Source organism: Eucyclogobius newberryi, unplaced genomic scaffold (genome assembly GCF_026437365.1).
Source record: "Eucyclogobius newberryi isolate DKJ021-1_F unplaced genomic scaffold, fEucNew1.0.hap1 SCAF_17, whole genome shotgun sequence".
NCBI classification, from domain to species: Eukaryota; Metazoa; Chordata; class Actinopteri; order Gobiiformes; family Gobiidae; genus Eucyclogobius; species Eucyclogobius newberryi.
Genome location: NW_027315801.1, coordinates 10,582,120 through 10,601,570, shown reverse-complemented (window position 1 = coordinate 10,601,570; position 19,451 = coordinate 10,582,120). Strand labels below are relative to the sequence as shown.

The following is a 19,451-nucleotide window of genomic DNA, read 5'->3' as shown; positions in this document are numbered from 1 at the left end:
AGGTAAAAGGATCATTACCAAAACTATTTCATATATAAATGGAAACGGTGCTATGTATTGTGTAAAATTGTTACTGCTTGACCTTTTTGTGCATTTTAAACGCGGTGCTCAAAAATTTAATTTTCGAGTGTCAATTTAAATGTTGCCTTCAGGGATGAACTACATTAGAAATTACATCACCAGTCTTCTCCTTTAGAAAGAGCTGAGCCACATTTTGTTACAGAATATAATTTGAGCCAGAATTTTGACTGGAGGACAGTTTACTTGCTTTTAATTGTGCTTTCCCTGTTTACATCAATCTCACAAACCATTCCTGTAAAGATTTTAAGTTTTCATGAATGCAAAATGTATTGAAAACAGGATATTTTAGCCGCAAAGTTTTATTTGCCATTAGATCAATAATTAATCACAAAACTGTACACAACTTGATTATGGGGGGATTTTAGTCATAATGGGTTTGGCTTTGGTTTCTGGGGCAAATTGAGGTCTCATGTTTGTTCCTTTCTTTTTTGATAACACATTTTTTTGTCAATGATTGGTGCAACAATTGTAATCACAATTTGATTAATTGCAGAACCAAAATGAGCATTCTTTCTGAAATGTTAGGCACTGTTTCACACTGTTCAGAATAGCAATATTTGAAAGTTTGAAAGTGTGGCCAGATAGAGCTAAAGGCAAAAGTAGAAAAAGCACATCCAGGCTGTGTTTTGTTTGCACAGTGTAGTGTCCAAGAAGGCAAAAACTGCAGAAGTCACTGAATTCAAGAGAAGACTTTGTAGATAAAAATACAAAGGAACAGCACAGCGCCGGTGTGGAGCTGTTGTAAAGGTTAGCGCTACAATAAAACACATTTACATCTGCCTCCTCTTTGTTTACTTCACTGCAATGACTTTTCTGTCACAGTTTAAAACATGTTCAAAGGTCATGTCCCTGCTCATGATTCAGATGTCCAGCAGTCATCATATAGAAGTGAATAGAGTTTACACAGATCTCGACTGAGGATACAGTATATTATAGTATATATCATTATTTTTCTAATAATACAGTTATAGCACCTTTATTTATTCGCTTGCAACAAAGAGTATAGTGGTGAGTTTACTTTTTACTATTTTTTTGAGGAAATTGTGGTATAAGAAGTCCCCTCACACACATCTTTTACATGTTTATGATATTCTTTTTTGAATATTACCTCATCACCTATCTTTTCTCTCACAATTTATAAACTCGGGGTACCCATTTTTTCTGGTACAGATTTCATGTTTTCCATCAAAGAGGATTTCATAAAAGCAGCCCTTTGTTTGTCATCTGCGTGCTGTTTGCATCTAATAATTGTATGTATTGTATTGCATATCCTGTCAACCCAGAAGTAAGAGCTAAAAGCAGCTCTTTTGATTGGCTGCACTTGGATGGTCCACTCAAGTTTCACTTCACCGTCTGAAAAAAGCAGTTTAAAAGCTGCACATGCCTGGAAATGAATGGATGTGAATAATAAAGATATGCCAAAGGGTTTGTGAGCGCTAGGGACGAGTTATGCAGATATAAAACCTACTTCCAATTTTGCAGTACCCTAGCTTTAAATCAAATGATACAGCCAAACAAATCTGTTTTTCCGTTACTGTGAAACAATGTGTGCATGAGACCAGGCCTTTCCTGTGAGACTATGGAGCCTCTGTTCTTTCTCTCTTTGCTCTTTTCTCTCTCTCTCTCCCTCTGTTTGACTAAGTGCTGGTGTGATGTTGGTGATAGGACCATCGTGGCCACAGCAGCAGAGGCAGCGGTGCAGCCTGTGCGTGGGCCGTGGAGCCACTGGGGTTTGACACTCACGGAACCAACATATGTTCACAATCATCTTCCCTCCTCCTCCTATCCTTTTCCTCTCCATCCTCCCTCTCTCTCTCTCTCTCTCTCCTTCCTCTGGTGGCGTGCAGAGCTTCATCTCACCTGTGGGAGGTAGAACCGTGATCAAAGAGCATTGGGATAGCTGTGTCGCCTCAGGACTGCCCACCATGTTCTACTAACCCTGGGCTTCTCACCGCCGCTCTTTGTCATTTTGTCATGTGGCGCCTGATCAGAGACGGTCTAATGCAGCAGGTGACATAGAGGACTTTTGATGCCTTTCCAAGTTGTGGTCACCAGCTCCTTGGCCCGTCTCTGCCCTACATACACACTGGCTCTGCTCCAGCCGGTGTCCCAGCGAAGCATTGTGAATAGCATATGATGAGCTCACTGAATACTGAAGGCAGAGAGTAATTTGTCATGTATATACTGTATAGAGAAACTTTTTGAGGTGTTCTACTTCCAAGAAAAGTTTTAGCGCATCTTTACTTGCACCACTCATTTCCACGTCAACTTGTCTTTTTATAGATCACAATCTTGACATGGAAAGTCAAGTATGTAAAATTGTTGTACTGTTTGTATCCACGCTTTATAATTAAAACCCTGGTCTGTAACTTGGCCTGGTGGCACCTCTTGCTTGTTTCCATGTAGATAGATACATGCTTAATGTCATATTGTGGAATCTTTAAGGCAAAGTAATAACATCTCCAATATGGTTAAAAATGTGGCAGATCCTCCACCAGAAAGCCTCCCACTCAAGTAAATATATAAGTAACAAATGCTTTATGAAAAGACTATGAGTTTTTTTTAACCTTTAATTTTATACTTACTTTATTCGTCTGTAATATCAGAATGTGATTTAGTTGATGTCTTTTTTTTTTAACCCTCCATTCTAAAACATAAATAAGACTCTTTACTCTTACTTCTTGGATGATTATGTTTTACTTCGAGTCGTAGTATTTTAAAGCCATGACACTTAGTTGAGTACATTTCTTGTCCATTCTTTCTTGCTGCGAGTCATCAGAGTTAAGGATGTCCCAGATAGCCCCATCCAGCTGCTTCCTGCTTCCACACCTCTGTGCTGCTTGCTCTCCTCGCTGCTTCTTGGACCAGTAAATGAACACTCATTTGCAAGTTAGATAAATCCTTTGAATGTATTATTGATGCAAACAAATTAGCCTGCAGGCCCTAGACAATACCTAATGGAGCCTTAGCTTATGGGTGAGGTAGTTTCCAGCTAGGGCACTGTCGGTGCACCACGATTGATGCCTGCTCCTCTGCCCCGTAATTATTTCTCTTACAAATTATTCAGCTCTTCTGATGCACTTTGGGGTTTAAGGCAGCACTACTTATTGCTGTGTGCATGAAATCTGCGCCCGGGCCACACCACATTCATTAGCTTATTAAGGAAAGCAAAAAGACAGGGCAATTAGAGAAATAAAACAGTAGAATTAGCGAGGTGTATTTATATTCAAGTTTATGCACGGCCCTCATAATTCACCAGGGTTTATGTCGGTGTTGGCTTTTCAAGGATGTTCTCTTATCTTGTTGTTTGCAGACACATTCATATTTTTAACAGCCTTGTCTAAGCTTGTTCATGTATTTACAGAGAATCAAAACCGCCTCTTACAAAAATAGAAACAGCACTGAGTCCAGCATGTAAATGGTAGGAGATGGAGTTGAGGCCGAAGTTATAATGGGGGATATGATGAGTGGAGATGAGAGAGCGCGGGCATAGCGAGGCTGTCCGAGGTCGTTACAAAGTTGTATTGATCATTGCGGGATAGGAAGGTTCTGACAGGGGGGAGGGAGAGCAGAGAGGGGCCTTAGGGTTCAGGCTTGTGTCCCTGGTGGCTCTCCGCGCTCTGCTCCTCTCCTGCAAGCCAACCAGAGCCGTGGGGACAGGCATCAAAGCACCTCGTCCTCCCATCCATCCCCAATGCGCACCAACACTCCTCTGGCCTTTGAAAAATGCTCCATTTGATGACATCATACTCCATTTTGTTCCACTCCCACGTGTCGTAAATTGGTGCTGAAGCCAGTGCCAAGATCTGGAAACTCCTGTGTTTGCACAGTAAAGAGGGGCTGATCATCGTGCGTCATCATGGCCTTGTTTTAAAACACGCTTTAACATCAACATTTCACGCTCTGTATTTTCTCCCTCTTTTCAAGTTACGTTAAGAAGCACTTTGAACATGGAGGAAGGTCTGCCCCGCCTCGTCTCCATATTGCTTTACCTGAAATGTACCAAAAGGTGGCATTACTTATTTTATTTTTTTATGTAATAATGTACATTTGCCGCAATATTGTGAAAGTAACACCGCTGTGTACTGTTTTTATCTGAATATACAAATTTGCACAGCCTCTCTGCCTCCCTAGGGGTACTCTCAGACTACTTCTATTATTTCTACAACCATAACAAAGGAAGAAAAAAAAATTGAATATGCCACGATATGCACCAAGCAGTAATAAGCTGGTCAAAAAGATCAAAACCCAGATAATCGATACTAAAACTATCAAAACAGGACAAAATTTCCTTTTTCTGAATTGTTTTTGAAATGATCTTGAGCTATAGCAGAACTAGACCACATTGTAATATTAAACTGGGCTTGTTGTCTTGTAGTAGTATCAATTGGGGATGCAGAGGGGCCCGGGATGCCTATCTCAGAACAATGGTGGTGTCAGTGTAGCGAGGAGCTCCGGAGTGAAGCGTGGCAGCCATGAATCAAAGAGAAGACGCGGAGGCCCACAGTCCGAATCAATCACGGCGCTCCTGATGCTACGTCCATATTCTGCCCCAGTATTCAGCCTGCGAAGAGGAAAGCACTCATTACTCCACGCTCTCAAGGCCAGACCCCTGTTAATGCATTTTCTCCTCTTTTCTCCCTCTTTTTTTCATTTTTCATCCTCTGTTCCGTCTCCTTGCCATGCCGTTTTTTCAGCTGACTTCGGCCTTTGCCAATTTTATTTGCCTTTCGATCCAAATCAATCTCCATCTTATCGTACAGCGGAGGAATTATAAACATTTCATGGGATCAAGTTTGACACTGATGGACAGCGCGAGGGGGGAGATAAATGTGAAGTGCCAGAGGAAGAGAGCAGTGGGTGGACCTGTTTGTACTTGTTACTTAAAAATAAACTGAAACTAAGGATAAGTAACAAGTAGGACACTTTTTTGTAATGACTTTCCTGGAAATGTATTTTTTGTAAACAGATTTTTCTAGACACAAATAAAGCAGAAAGAAATGCATTTTTAAACATCTTATAGCAAACCTGCAAACGTTGTTAGCAGGAAAGCGTAGACATTTTTGGGATTATTCTTACATCAAATTAACATTAAACAAGAGGTTTTAAGTGTTGTACAACAGAAAAAAACGTATTTGCATCTGAGTGACTAAATCGTTTTGGCTCTGATCCCGAAGTATCAGCTGAATCAAATGAATTTACCTCAAATCTGCTCAGTGTTGTGGTAGTTCTCCGTGGCGTGCTGGTGTTGTGGGGGGCTTCTCACTCGGCTGAACTCGGCGTCTTTCTGCACAGCTGTCGCCATGTCTGGGCGAGCTACACACAGAGGGGCGTGTGTTTGGAGTCTGCCTGCGTGCTCACTCCAATCTGAAGTGTGTTTTGTGATGTATTATTCATAAGAGCAAGCATTCATCGCAGTGAGACACCTTCAACAGTTTGGAGACGTGGTGTGCTTAACGGCTTAATGTAGTTGCTGCAATTTGGCTCTCCTGTGGCTGATTAACACCAGCACCCGAGCCCTCAATATGCTCTGCCTCGCCAAGGATTAGCCGGCAGAAGGAACATGGCTTCCAGGCGAGTTGATGTGTATTAGCACGAGTTTACCTGACATTTTGTGATTTAAGGTCCTGCACAACAAACACTCTTGATTCAATTAAGTAGCGGGTTATTTTGTTACAATTAGTGTCAAAACGTATGCAGTGACCTTAATTAAAATGTCTTCAAACATCTGCACTTTCTCACAGAATTATTGACATTTGAAATGATCTTGTTTTGTTTTGTAATGAATTAATGAGTTTTAATGTATTTAAATAAGTATATATGATTATTAATGACAATAAAGTCAAACCAAGTGTCAAATTCACAAACTAAAACAAAGCTATTAAAGTTTTTTGATAGAAACTTTGATAATTAGTGGATAAATACTTTGGATCGGAAGCACCTTAAATGTTTCTTCGCTTTCTTTAAGAGCAGGTCAAACTTTAGTGTGAGCGCAGAGCCAACAGTGAAGCAGTCAGAGAAGTGCCACCTCAGCACCTGTGCTTTAATGATTAATACCATATTGATGGTCTCAATTAATTTCCTATTACACTAGCAGAAGGCTGCGCTCGCTCTGTCTCTGTCATGGCCTCGCACTTGTTTTGGGAAGCCTTTTTGTGGCAGCTGCAGGATGAAGATAGTCTGCTTTCCTCTACTTTTCAGACAGATGTAGCAAACATACACACACACAATTACACTCAATATCTTAAGGAAACATGCAACACTATTACACGCAGCTTTGCACTTCCTTTTTCACCCACTTGCCCTCAGATAAACAGACTGCTCCTGCGACTATGTAAATCACGTTTAAAAGAGATGACTGGTGTTTTACTTTGAAAATCATCAAATCTCTCTTTGATTTAACCACAAAGCTTTGCTGCTATTTGACACTTGGTTGTTTTCACCTCATTGTGTGGCATCAGTGTAGCATGTTTCCCTTTAAGCTTCCTCTAATATGGACACGCCTGGGTTTTCACACTGTTCAGATTTAACATTAGGAGACAGGAGTTATTTCTGGGGATCCCTCTGAATGCTGTCACTTCTGTCCCTAATTGTGTGGAGCTGGAGCTCAGGCTGCAGACAACACTGCCCCTGGTGACCGCCTGGGGAAGTGTGCCTCTTGCTCATCAGATTGGCAGACTGGTGGATGGTGACTTTTCTCTTCATTACCTTTTCATCTCCCATTCAGCTCGTGTTATCTGGGACCGCTCTGCACTTCACCTATAAACCGCTCTGTTTATCTTTAACTCATCCTTTCATTCTGTGGCGCTTATACAGCCGCACATTCACACACTTTATTTTCCATTTCTCATGCGGACACAGTGCACACCATTGGTTGCTAGGAAACCATTTGAGCGTTTTCTCTTTTGATTATCCATTTGTATTGTGTGTATTTTTCATCGTTTGTGCATCTCAGAGGAAGGTCTTGCCAAGCCGAGCTCTGGGGCTGCTCCAGTATCAAGACCAGTAATAATAACGAGCATCTTTAGCGCGTGTTGGCCGCTGCTGCTCTCCCTGTATGCGTCCTATATGTACTGTACTTACATTTAAGAGCTGCTTGTTTGGGCCTGAGTGAGATGCTTCTCCAACACACTCAGAGACCACTGGTGCCGGTGCAGGCGACTAGTGTTATCTATTGTTGTTCAGTGAGCTGGTGTCCCGAGCAGATAGTGGCCAGGTTGGACACACTTCAGTCCTCTCAGTGACTCTGTTTAGGAATGCGGCAGCACAGCCTTTTCTTTGGAGGCTCCTGTGAAGTCCTGATTTGCTCACAGACATGGGCAATGGCACATAAATAGTTCGCCTTGTCGACTGGCACAAGGAGAAAGTCTTGCGCACAAACAGAGCCGAGTGAGCAGTGATATGAAACGGACTGAGAGTGGGAAAGAGGCAGCGCAGAGATGCCATTAGCTATGTTTAGGCGCCCAAATGAATTGCGCTGTGCCCTGGGTGGAACACATGAAAATGAGAGAGAAAGTGGGAAAGGCTCAGAGACGGTCAGAGCTTTAGAGGTGATTGAGAGGCACAAACAGATTGCAGAGCCATGACGGGAATGAAGTCTTCACTGTGAGAGGCCTCGCTAACTCTCTCCTTTATTTCTCACCTGCACAGCCCAGAATATGAGCTTCAGTGCTGTAGGCAGAGCCAGGGTCATTATGGTGGCCGGATGAACTGGTGATAGTCGTGTGTCAGCTGCCCCTGGCACTGTGGCCTCTCACATGGGCTCCGCTAATGGAGAGTGTAGTCGGCTGGAAGGGCCTCAGGAAGAATGGGCAGGCTGTAAACTGTGAGCTGAGCTGTGCACGCTGAAGGGGCCGGCTGACTTACTGCCCGCCACCCGCCTGGCATCCATACTCCCACATATTCTGCCTCAGTGCTGCCCTTTTGCACTTTCATTGTAATGCATGCGGACACTTGGCACAGCTCACACTCTCTACCTTTATGTTCTGCGGCGCACAAATAAAATATATCAGAGCAAGAGCCACACACAGAAATAGAGAGCACTCTAGCGTTCCTCGAGATAGAGAATGTAAAATACACATCTACGCAAGCAAGTCCAGCAGTACACACTGACATTCTTCTAACCCAGTGCTGAGCAGTTCTGCCCCTCTAAGCTGAGTTATTTAAAGCCCTGCTCTCAACTCCATCGGAGTGATTATGTGCTCTTGAATTAAACATCACAGGCTTCAGCCCCTGGCTTCCTCTGAAACACACTAAAACATGCTGGCCTCTTCCTGTTCCTCAAAAGATCCAAGTGGTGCCTTTCATATCATCCTGACCATACACAAGGTATGAGGTGGAGAGTGAGTCCTCCCAAACCTGATCCCCCGCTGTGCGGCTGCTCTGTAATCCATTTGAGTCCTTGGACAGCGGAAATCAAGCCCTTTTGTGTCTCTCACCCTGGACATGGAGTGTGCCTGGCACCCGGGCACCAGGGTGTGGTTGGCACAGACATTAGTGCTGAAGAGGGTGTGCTGGTGCCTCCAAACTGTCCCATTAGGGTGTCTCTTCTGTAAAGCTGCTTAACCCAGGCTTTGACCTTGTGGCCTGAAGGAGGAGGCTCTCAGAGTCGCAGACAGGTGCTCTGGGCTATGCAATGCTTTTGGTGTGATGTGTTATGTTTACTTGAGCGTGTGTGTCTTCATACTCAGCATGTAGTCTGTGTGTGCATGAGGCAGCTCTATCCTCCCCCTCACTCCAAAAAACAGCCATCGGCTCTGAGAGATAAAGCTCCAAACAAAAAGAAGTCTTGTGGCTTATGAGGTGAACTTAGAGCACCATGGAGGCAGTTGACCTTGAAATGAGCAGCGGTGTTTGGGGACAGGCAGGGGAGGGCCGTGTTTAAAAGTGCAGCCTCAGAGCCAGAGGCCAGGAGGCTGCTTAATGACTGGCACTTAATGCCATCCATCACCATGCCACTGCCAGGGCAGGCCCTCCTCAGGCCCCGAGAGCAGGGCCTTGTACCTGTGCACTGGATCACATACATACAGGCAGTACATATGTATGTACTTACTCCACAGACAGAGAGAATCTGCCATGGAAATAGCAGATGTGCTCCGGCTCACACTCACAGCTCATTGCGTTCCTTCTGCATGCATACTGATGGGCACACGCCAGCCAACATACTGATATCTGCCTCTAGACACTCATTCACATGCTATTTATAATTTAATGTAGGCAGATGCACAGCAGAGAGGCGCACACAGACCAAAATACTATCAGATACACCTACACTCTATTTATGCCTTGATGTTGAATATTTGTGACAAAACAATTGACTGCGTCGGCTTTCTTGATATTATGCATTGAAGTGGATATCTCTGTTGCCTATTCTGTTCTCCCTAAAGAACGTTCTCATCTCCTTCCATATTTACTCTCCCTGCACTCGCACAGATGTGGCGCTTCATTCCACACCAGAGCTCTGGTCTTTTTTCAGCTCTCTCCCTCAGTAAAACCAGCTTCGAAGGCCTTCTGCTCTGTTTGGGTAATTTTATCAGAAAAGAACAAGGTTTGCTCCTGCTCTCCTCTGCTCATCCACATTCCATGAAGCATCCCCTCTCAATTAAGATCCTTTCATGTTAATGGTCTTTTTATCAGCCCTGTGCACAGCGTGTGAAAGCGAGGCCTTCTACACTACAGTGCAGCCACAGAGCAGAACTGCATGCCTCACAATAAAGGACGTGTCTCCTCATTCCTCTTCCCTGTCTGCCCGTGTCCCTCTTGTTCTCTCTCTTTCAATGAGCTACACACTGGGCTGTCGGACCAGCGGCCACATTGACTTGTTCCAAAAGCGTGGCATATTTGAGACAGGAAGGTCATGGGGACGTAACGAGAGAATGGACATAGTGCTTGTCCACTCACACCAGCTCTCACCACAAGACGGCTTGTGTAAGTTTGGTTAGCTCTAACTAGCAGCGCAGGAGGAGAAGGTCAGGGTGTCTATCTATGTCTCCAGCTCCATTAGTGAATCTTTCTCCTTCTCTCCTCGGCTCGTCTTCGCCGCTGGAACAGGGCGTTTGACTCCAGGACAAGGTAGACAGTCGTGAAGCTCTGGCTCTGTGCGTGGGAGCCTCAGAAACCTGTTGCCTGGCTACGACGGCACCTTTATCCTCTCAGTTGCGATGGCGATGACTAGCCCATCAATTGTGTGTTTGGTGAAGGCGGGTCTGTTTTTGTTTATATGCTCATAAATGGCTTTTGTGTGCTGCTGATGTATTTGTGCATATGAAAAAGTCTTCGAAAGGAGCCCCACCACCTACTCAGCAGGCCTTCCACCCCCACGGCTGACTCCTCAAGACTCTGCCAGTAATTAGCTCCACGTCTATCCATCTGTTCAAGGGAGGTGCAGTAAACATTAACACAACGCTGCCATGAGAAAACACTGGCTGGGGAGATGCTATATTTTACACTTTCAAGCTACCATTATGCTTTAAGAGAGCGCTAGCTTGTAAATCATTAGCATACCTGCTTACAAATCTGGTCATTATGCTAATACAGTTGGTTAATGTACACTCTCTCTCAGATACAAAAGCTCATCTATTTGCTTGTGGCATTGTGACTTCTTGTCTAATCCAGACTTTGGCGTGCTGCCTTTAGAATCACACAGGAGGCAAATGAAAACACAACCACAAGACTACATGACACTATTAATCAATAAGTTAATGAGATCTCATTTTCTCCCCGCAAAGTAGTATCCAGGCAAAAGTTCCCCCTCAGCCTTTTCCACCTCTCAACCACAAGCAACTCTTGATATTAATCTATGAAAAAAAAAATCAGCCAGCAGGAAATTAAATTAAATGACCTTCATGGCAGATTTATGTGACGCTTTACATTTTCATTGTGTTGTTTTCCTCTCAGAGCTGAGGTGGGCCTGAGTTGGAGAAGGCTGTTAAATGTGTTGTAAAGTTGGGAGAGCAGAGGAGGTAGAAGGCAGTAGGGAAAAGAAGTTGCACCATATTCCTTAGGAGGCTTTCTTGTCATATACAGACTAAACACTGTGCACTGTAGGAAGGACTGGTGAGGGAAAATAAGCAATTACTCTTTGTACATCCATATGGGACGTGAGCGCTTAAAGTGTTCCTCCCCTAAACATTGGGTGCGACTTCTGTTCAATGGTTTCCAATAGAGAGTATATGCAATCACTAGCCTCTTTAATGAAGTTGGAACCGAGAAAATGTTCAGCTAGATGCAGTTTTGTGGACCAAATGTATGGACCATTCACAGGGCAACGTGCCTCAGTGTTATTGGTGAGTCCAGAGTCTGATGATTCACCACATGTCTATCTGGTCATTTCATGGTTTTACTTCCCTGTTCGAGCCTAAAAGGTCTCCAAAATAAAATAGTAAAAAAAGTTTTTAAAACCATCACAGGTCTAGGTTTTGCTTTGATAATGGAATAGAAGTAGTTTGTCTCTGTTCTGCTAACCCGTTGGTGTTGTCACTTCAGCTTGTCCTTGGCATGCCTTTTTCCTCTGTTTACACAAACTTCGGAGTCCTCCACGTGCACCTCATAATGAGATGAACTCGTCTACATTTGGCACTCTCACTTCATGTAAAGAGTCAGGGCCTGTCTTGGCTGTTGACACAGCTGCTGGGGCCATCTGGGGGGCACCATAAACCTCTCTGTGCCTTCTCCATCCAAACAGTCCACACCAATGACAACAAACTCCGAATCCACAATGCATCATGTTATAGCTTAAGAATTTGTATATGTTAAAAAAATATGTTAAAATCTCAGATAAAGAGGAGACCATTACCAAGTCTTTGTTCATTCTTTATTAAGGCTATTAAAGATTGAGTCATTATTAAGTGTTACAGATCATTTCACCCATTGGATTTCCTGAGGTTGTTGGTATCCCGTCCCCGAAGAGTAAACGGAGCAGATTTGACCATTCGTGTGTGAGAAGTTGCCTGGGACGATCTTTCGGCCACACCCCCGTCTGGAATAAGGAGAGAGCTTGTCCATGGCAAGGAAGGGTGCGAGGAGGGGTGCAGTAGCAGATTAATGGCACGCACTGAGAGGGAGCCCGGACCTACAGTAGCAGCAACGTGATTTATTCCCCACTTAGCCCTGATGAAGCTTCAAACCGCACTCTCACACACATGTTGTCACTGCATTTTTCACCATCAAGGTCTTTGTTGGTTTGTCGATTCCCATGTCTTGTTTAGCCACGTGCCTGCTTACTGCGTGTGAGCCCAGCCTTCCAGTACTCGCCGTGCATTTGTTTTGTATTCAGCGTGAGGTCATTTGCCTATTACATTTGTGCCAGCGTAATGGCAAGTAGATGCTTAGAACAAATTGAATGCAATAAAGCCTAGAACAAACACAACACTTATTTAAATGTGGCAGTGCTTTTCATAAAACGCTCTTGCGAAATATTCTTTCTAAATTGTAGCTATTATTCAAATGCCGTCAATTTAGTGGATTTGCAGAGGTAACCCAGTAACAGTATACAGATGGAAAATGTTGGGTTTTCGCTCTGTAAATAGTGGCACAGTTAATTGAGGGCATCAACTCGCCATGTGGGAGGACTTGACAAAATGCCATAAGTGTGTTACATGAGGGCACAATGTAATTACGGATTAGCACATAAAAATGAATGGATGCACTGTACGGCGCACAAAAAAGAGTGTGTTGCCTTTGTCACGATAAACTTTTTTCACGCTTTTTCATTATAGTTCTTATGCAACAGTGGCTCGGGTATTAAAGAACGCACATAATGCAAAATTGACTTTTTTGAGCATTTAACGTTGTCCTCTAATGAAACACATAGCTGTAGTTGTTTTTAGCTTCATCGCTGCTTATTGCATTAATCCTGTTTACAAGGTTGTCTTCTGAGCCCCACAAGAACACTCAAATTTCACAGATTTGTGTCATAGATTTCTCAGTTTTTTAAGTCCATAAATCAACGCCAGACTCGTTTTGAACATATCTGTCAAATTACGTTCATTAAAACTACATGCCTGGATTAGCATGTAGGGGAAGGTTAGCTTTTGTTTATTACCGTTGGAGTGTGTGCTAACATCAATCTTGATGAGGGATTGACTAACTGGTAGAAAGTAACATGCTTTTCAATGTATTATTTTAAATTCATGAGATGTAAAGGTAATCAAAAGCATGTTTATGTTAAAGGCCAATCACAATAAAGTAGTAGTAGTTTAACAGTAAGTTTGGTGGTGCGATCCTTGCTCTGACCAGTGTGATCACTTGTTCTGTCCATTGGCAATACACCTCAACCCGCTCGTCCTTGTATGAATGTGAATAAGTAATCAGCGTTTTTTGGAGATGCTGTTGGCTCAGCCACGTCAACGCTCCAGGGCAGTTGTACATTCTGGCATACCACCACCGATTGTGTGGAGTGAATCAATAATGTAAAACATTTGTGTGTTTGTGCGTGTGTTATTTTATTATTGTTATGACTACTGCTGTGTTTCCCTAACCAAACCTCTCAATAACCACACTTTGTCTAATCTGTTCTCTTGTCTGTCTCCACCACAGAACCCTGATATTGTGCTTGTCCACTATCTGAATGTCCCTGCCATAGAGGATTGTGGGAAACCATGCGGTCCGATCTTGTGCTCCATCAATACGGACAAGAAGGAGTGGGCCAAGTGGACCAAGGAGGAGTTGATTGGCCAGCTCAAGCCTATGTGTGAGTAATAGACTAATCCAATTCAGAAGTATGCATTGATCGATCTTTGTCACCACCGTCACACATTTCTCCACACACTTTAACTGCCCCTATCTGCTATAAAAAACTCCTTAATAGTCTTTTCATGGCCTGCTTATTCTGAGGATTGAATGCTATTTTCTATTAGCTCATAAGCTGTACAGTAAATGCCCCACCGCTTCCGTCTCCAACTTTAAAAACTTCCTCCCGTGAGTCTGTACATTGCATAGAAACCATCCTGGGGTCATAGGTGAGGGTTGTCCATCGCTAGGCTCCGGACAGGCTGTGAGCGCGCCTCCTTTCTGGCCAGTGCAGGAAGTTGGGACGTGGTTGGTTATTGATTCATGTTGGACGTGGGAGCAAAAATATCTGACTCACCACAAACGCCCCGCACCCCGCCTGTCCACTTGCTCTCCCCCATCACTAGATTGATCCTGGTTCCTACCCTCTTTACTAATGCAATGTGATGTGCTGGGTGTTTTTATTAGTCTCCAAGACAGAGGAAGGAACGATTTGAAAACAACAGACAGCGTTTGTCTGATAATGGTTGTGGCTGAGCTCGGACTTGGCCGTGCTCAGGAGAAAGATCTTTGAGAGAGAGCTGTTCCCATAGTGTTAACAACCCGACTGTGATGCGGGTGCGTCTGAAAGGCTACCAGGCCTGTGACTGATATTCCAATAGCCAATTATAGGTGATGTGGCCAGGTAAAGAGAAGGTGTCAGCAGCTTTACAAGCACACACACACATGCCGGCTGAATACTGAGGAGGCAGCCAGACTAGCATCACTAAAGTTCTCCCCCTCGTACGCTGTGTGCTATCAGCTTTATTTTAACATAAAGCCTTACCCCGGGACAGCCACTAAGCAGCGCCAGCCTACTGTATTCATTACATCTGTGCTCTAATGTAAAAACCAAGATCCATTTGCAGTAATGCGTGAAGTCATTAACTTTGGGAGTTGTTGCGACGAGGAGAGTGTGAGATGCCTTCAAGCTGCCAGACGACAGAGGGGCTACAGACAGAGAAACCCTTCTCCTGCTTTTGTCTCCTCTTCTATCCCTCCATCTCAGGCCCATTCCTCTTTGCTGCTTCAATGATGTAGCAACTATGCCATCTAGTGGTTACATCTGATTACTGCACTGTCAATGGGCCACAGTGGGGTTATGAATATCCATATAGATTAATAAAAGATATGCTCTTAACACTTTATACATATTTCATAAACTGACCCATATGTGGATATTTCTCTTTCATTTTATTGATTGCGTAGCATGTCTTTAATATCTTGCATACATAATAAGGTGAAAAAAGCAGACATGCCTCTTCTCATAGCTCTTCTTTCATATGTGATTAATATAATAAAGTACATTTCATGTTCCATGTTCCATGTACATATGTTTATGTCAAAGTGATCACAGATAAACAGATAAACAAGTTTCCAAATAGTGTTGGGAAGAATACTTTGCAAATTTGAATGCAGGCATTCAGAATACTGAATACTTGTATACATGGAGTACTGTATTCTGAATACTTACTGAATACGTTCACATTGAGTTGGACTGTAATATAGTGTAAAAACATGACATAAGAGTTATATTATTTGTCCTGCATTTACTGTTTAGGAGAAGACAAATACTCACTGGTAGAGCTGTGGTTTCTATTTTTCTCACTAATTATGTTCAGAGTGAAACCTAAATTGCATGATCAAATACCTTTGAGTTAAGGAAAGTAACTGATCGAAAGAGTAACTGTACCAGAATCCAGTTGATCAAATTAGTGTTCTAAATATGTATTTTCGGAGCATGTTTTATTATTCTCCAACACTGTTCCCAAAAATCCAGCTGTAAATCCACTTTCTTTCAGTCTTTCTCTTGCGCTTTGTTTTTCTTCTCCCATTAATTCTCTCCTTTGTGGCACTTTTATTGACACAAAAACAACATCAAAGGAGATTTGGGGATTTTGATCAGCTGAGCTTATTTTATTTCCCAGAATAAAGACACACAGCCTACCTGTGTTTTGAGCCACAAATACATTCTCACGCACGTACAGCCGCAGACACAAGCCCTGCAGAGCAGCTCTGTGTGACCAGCTCCTCCTCTCGTTCTGTGTGTTTGATGAGGCATTACTCATGATACACTTCCACAGAGAGGCAGTCTGCTTTGGTCTGATGCTCCAAACACATTTCTGCCCTCAACCTGCTTTAACAAACATCCAGACCGATAGAAGCTTGTCCCTGGGCTACAGCTGACCACCACCACACAGACTAGAGTTGTGCCGTCTCATCAGACCATCTCAGTGCTGCTTGTTAATGCGCCCAAACACAGGGACAGACAGTGTGATGCTGTGTGTGAGTCTACCCGTGACAGGATGGCAGTCATCAGGGCCGTCATGATGGGACTCGGGAGCTTTGGTGCCACTGCTGCGAGCTCTGAGATTAGACCTTGTGGCTCTGCTCGTGTCGCCTCTGCTTTCGAACATAACCCTGAGTGAGGAGAGCAGACAGGAAGACATGGTAGTAACTATACGTCAACAACGGCCCGCCTCAGGGGAAGACGCCTGTCCAGATGAAGCTTGAAGATGGCTATTCTGGCATGAGGGATCCAGGCCAGAGGAAAGACGAGATTGTTTGGACAAATAGGGCCCGGGCTGCATGGTGCCTGTAAGATGTTGGATTAGGCTCTCATTCTTTCAGACACTTTGGCAGATTGGATGCACTTGTGTCAGGCAGCCACCCTCAAGACCCTGTTACATGAGGGGTTCCTCAGTGCATCAGTCGCCCGCTCATTTTTGTGTTAGTCATAATGGCCCTTCTCCTTTGTAATGTTTCCATCGCATTCTGTCAGGGCCTGACTCAGAGCGAGAGTCTAATGAGGGTTTCAGACAGACACTATTATGTGTACAGTAATTACAGTGACATCGAAAACACCGCCTCTCCACCAGCGCCCCGTCTGTGTTTAGACTCAGACTATTGAGACGTGCATAATCAAATACATTAGTTAAAACGGGAATCCTGAAATAGAGGTGTGGGGTTAGTCATTGTTCTGTAGCGTTACATATGTAAACCAGCCTGTTATCGGTATTCAATGTGTTGTCTGTTTTCTTATGAGCAATTGCTTTTATCGAGGCATGCAAAATAAGATGCTATCAACAGTGTTGTCTATAATTAAAAGAATAGCAGCTACAAAAAGAAGCTGGCATGAAAAATAAACATTAGCTCATTCACATTTGTATGATACTGGAGCTTTAAACAACATAATGAAAAGGCACATTTGATCGATTCCATAAAAATTATGATCTGATAATTGTGACTATGGAGATAAAAAAAAAATTTAGATATAAATTTTTTATCTACGACTTGATCTGATCATGTCACATTTTCTATATATACAAGTTACAACTTTCTCTATTTTCCATATTATCTGTAGGAGGTGTAAAAAGTGCTTGGATAAGACTTGCTTAAAGGAGCACAACATCACTTTTCTAGTGGAGGGTCCGTCATGGTGATTTTATTGCTTAGCTCAGAAATTCTACACAATGGAAACACCATCTCTCTCAATACAGACAAATATATGGCACCACCTTGTCAAGTTACAGGTAAAATCTATGGAAAGATGATCCCACTCACAGTAAGAATGCATACACCTGTAATTGGTACAAATACTAGATGAAAAGTTTATTGCCATACTGTTGAACATTTCAGGCAAATCAATAAAATCACCATGGAGATAAGCAAGTGGAATAGCCTACACCAGAAAAATGACATTGACACAATGCACCTTTAAGTAGCCATACCCGCTTTTCAATGGCCAATCTGGTCAGATCTGCAAAGGTAACGGCCCAATGTCATGCTATTTTTCCCGTTTCGTAGTCTATCCTAATGGTATATTTGATAATAATAAGTGTTGTGCAACACCCATAACATAGTAGTTATAAAATATCACCCATATCTTGGACCCCCCTCACAAACCAGGAATGCCACAGATGCCAAGGCGTTCGGTTCACATCGCAAGACACAGCGACGCATGTCAGCGGCAGCAGCGTTGCAACAAAATAAATAGCGTTTGAAGCTAACTGTGCCTAAATAGCCACGGTTCCTCTCGAGCGCAAGCTCAGTGGGAGTTACAGAATGCTTCCTGGAGGATGGGCTGAAACAGACGCGAGTTACACAGAACGCGTCTGCACGCCCCCATTCGTCTGCTCATCCAAAGAGAAGGCTAGAGACTGTTATCTTGCTAAAAACTGCTGGAATCTATTTTTTTTTTTAACTTTTTGCACATAAATGAGGCACCAATAGCAATGTAAGAAGGCTAAAAGCTCTGAAAAGTCGATTTTGCATGATATGGGACCTTTAAGCAAGGCTGGCCTTGGTTAGTACTTGGATGGAAGACATTTGAACACCAGGAGTCTGTTTGCTTTAGTGCAAACAGTTTTTGTGTCCTTAGGCAAGGCCTCACTTCTGTCAGTCTGCCCCAGGACAGCTGTGCCTACAGTAGTAGCTCACCACCATAGAGTGTGGAGTGAATAAATTATCTACATGTCATGATATTCTCGCATCCGTCTGTCTCATGGCTACAGGCCTCGCCCTCAACACTTAAGCCAGTCGTATCATTGTACAAGCAGCCAATGAAAACCCATGAGGTGGCATCATTGGGATGTCATCCAAAAACATATTTTTTCACATTTGAAAAGTTTTTTTGCAAATTAAAACAGTTTTTTTATGTTTGACCTCTTGTGTGTCACCACTGATTTCTTTTTTGGCTCATCAGGGCTCTCAGACCTAACACCAGAGCCTCTGTCAGTGGTGAATGTAGTTCCAAAGTTCAGAACATCTTTTGAACTGTTTCAATGGAGTCAGACTGTGGAAGTCTCTTCCTGCCAACTTCAAACTGCAGACTAACTTCAACATCTTTAGCAAAGGTCTAAAACTGTGGCTGATATTAGGGCAGAGTGAATGTGAAATGAATGTTGTTATTATTGCAGTACCTTTACTAATTTATAATGTTTTTTGTATTTGATTGTTCGAAAAAAAAATCCTTATGGACAGGTGTGGAAAACTAACATTTTTGCTCTAACACTTGAACACTTTTATTGTTATTAGGCCCAAGCCGAAGGACGAGAATCGTCCATAAAATATTCCATGAAATAATAAACACAATTTATAGAAACACACAAAATGGAATAAAATGATTTAAAACAAGAGCATTGACAGTGAGACTAGTCTTTTAAAAGTGCTTTGAAATCATTAAAAGACATTTGATAATTTGATAGCAATGTAATTGCTATGTCCATGTCAAATAAATAATAATAGTAAAAGCTTCAGTAATAATAATTATAATAGTAATAATAATTCACTGTGAAGTGCTTTGAGTGTCATGAGGGCTGCTATATAAATCAAATTATGAATTCATTAAACAAATGTGTAATAAATATCAATCAATCAAACTTTATTCATAAAGAGATTTTCAAACATAAAATGTGCATTTAAAACAATCCCATACACATACTGTCCCACCCAACCACCCCACAACTGCCTGACACATAAAATCCTAACAACCACACACACACACACACACACACACACACACATATATACATACATATACACACACACACACACACACATACATACATATACACACACACACACACACATACATACACACA

At 42.8% G+C, this 19,451-nt stretch overlaps 1 protein-coding gene across 10 annotated transcripts in view; it reads left to right on the top strand.

Moving 5' to 3' along the window:
* The window catches only part of camta1a (calmodulin binding transcription activator 1a), a 306,786-nt gene that overhangs the window by 255,015 nt on the left and 32,320 nt on the right, over positions 1-19,451 (top strand). For all 10 annotated transcript variants that reach the window (XM_072449082.1, XM_072449077.1, XM_072449079.1 and 7 more), the window contains one exon: positions 13,618-13,771. In XM_072449082.1, the coding sequence (XP_072305183.1) occupies positions 13,618-13,771 (154 nt within the window). The remainder of the gene's footprint in view (positions 1-13,617; positions 13,772-19,451) is intronic.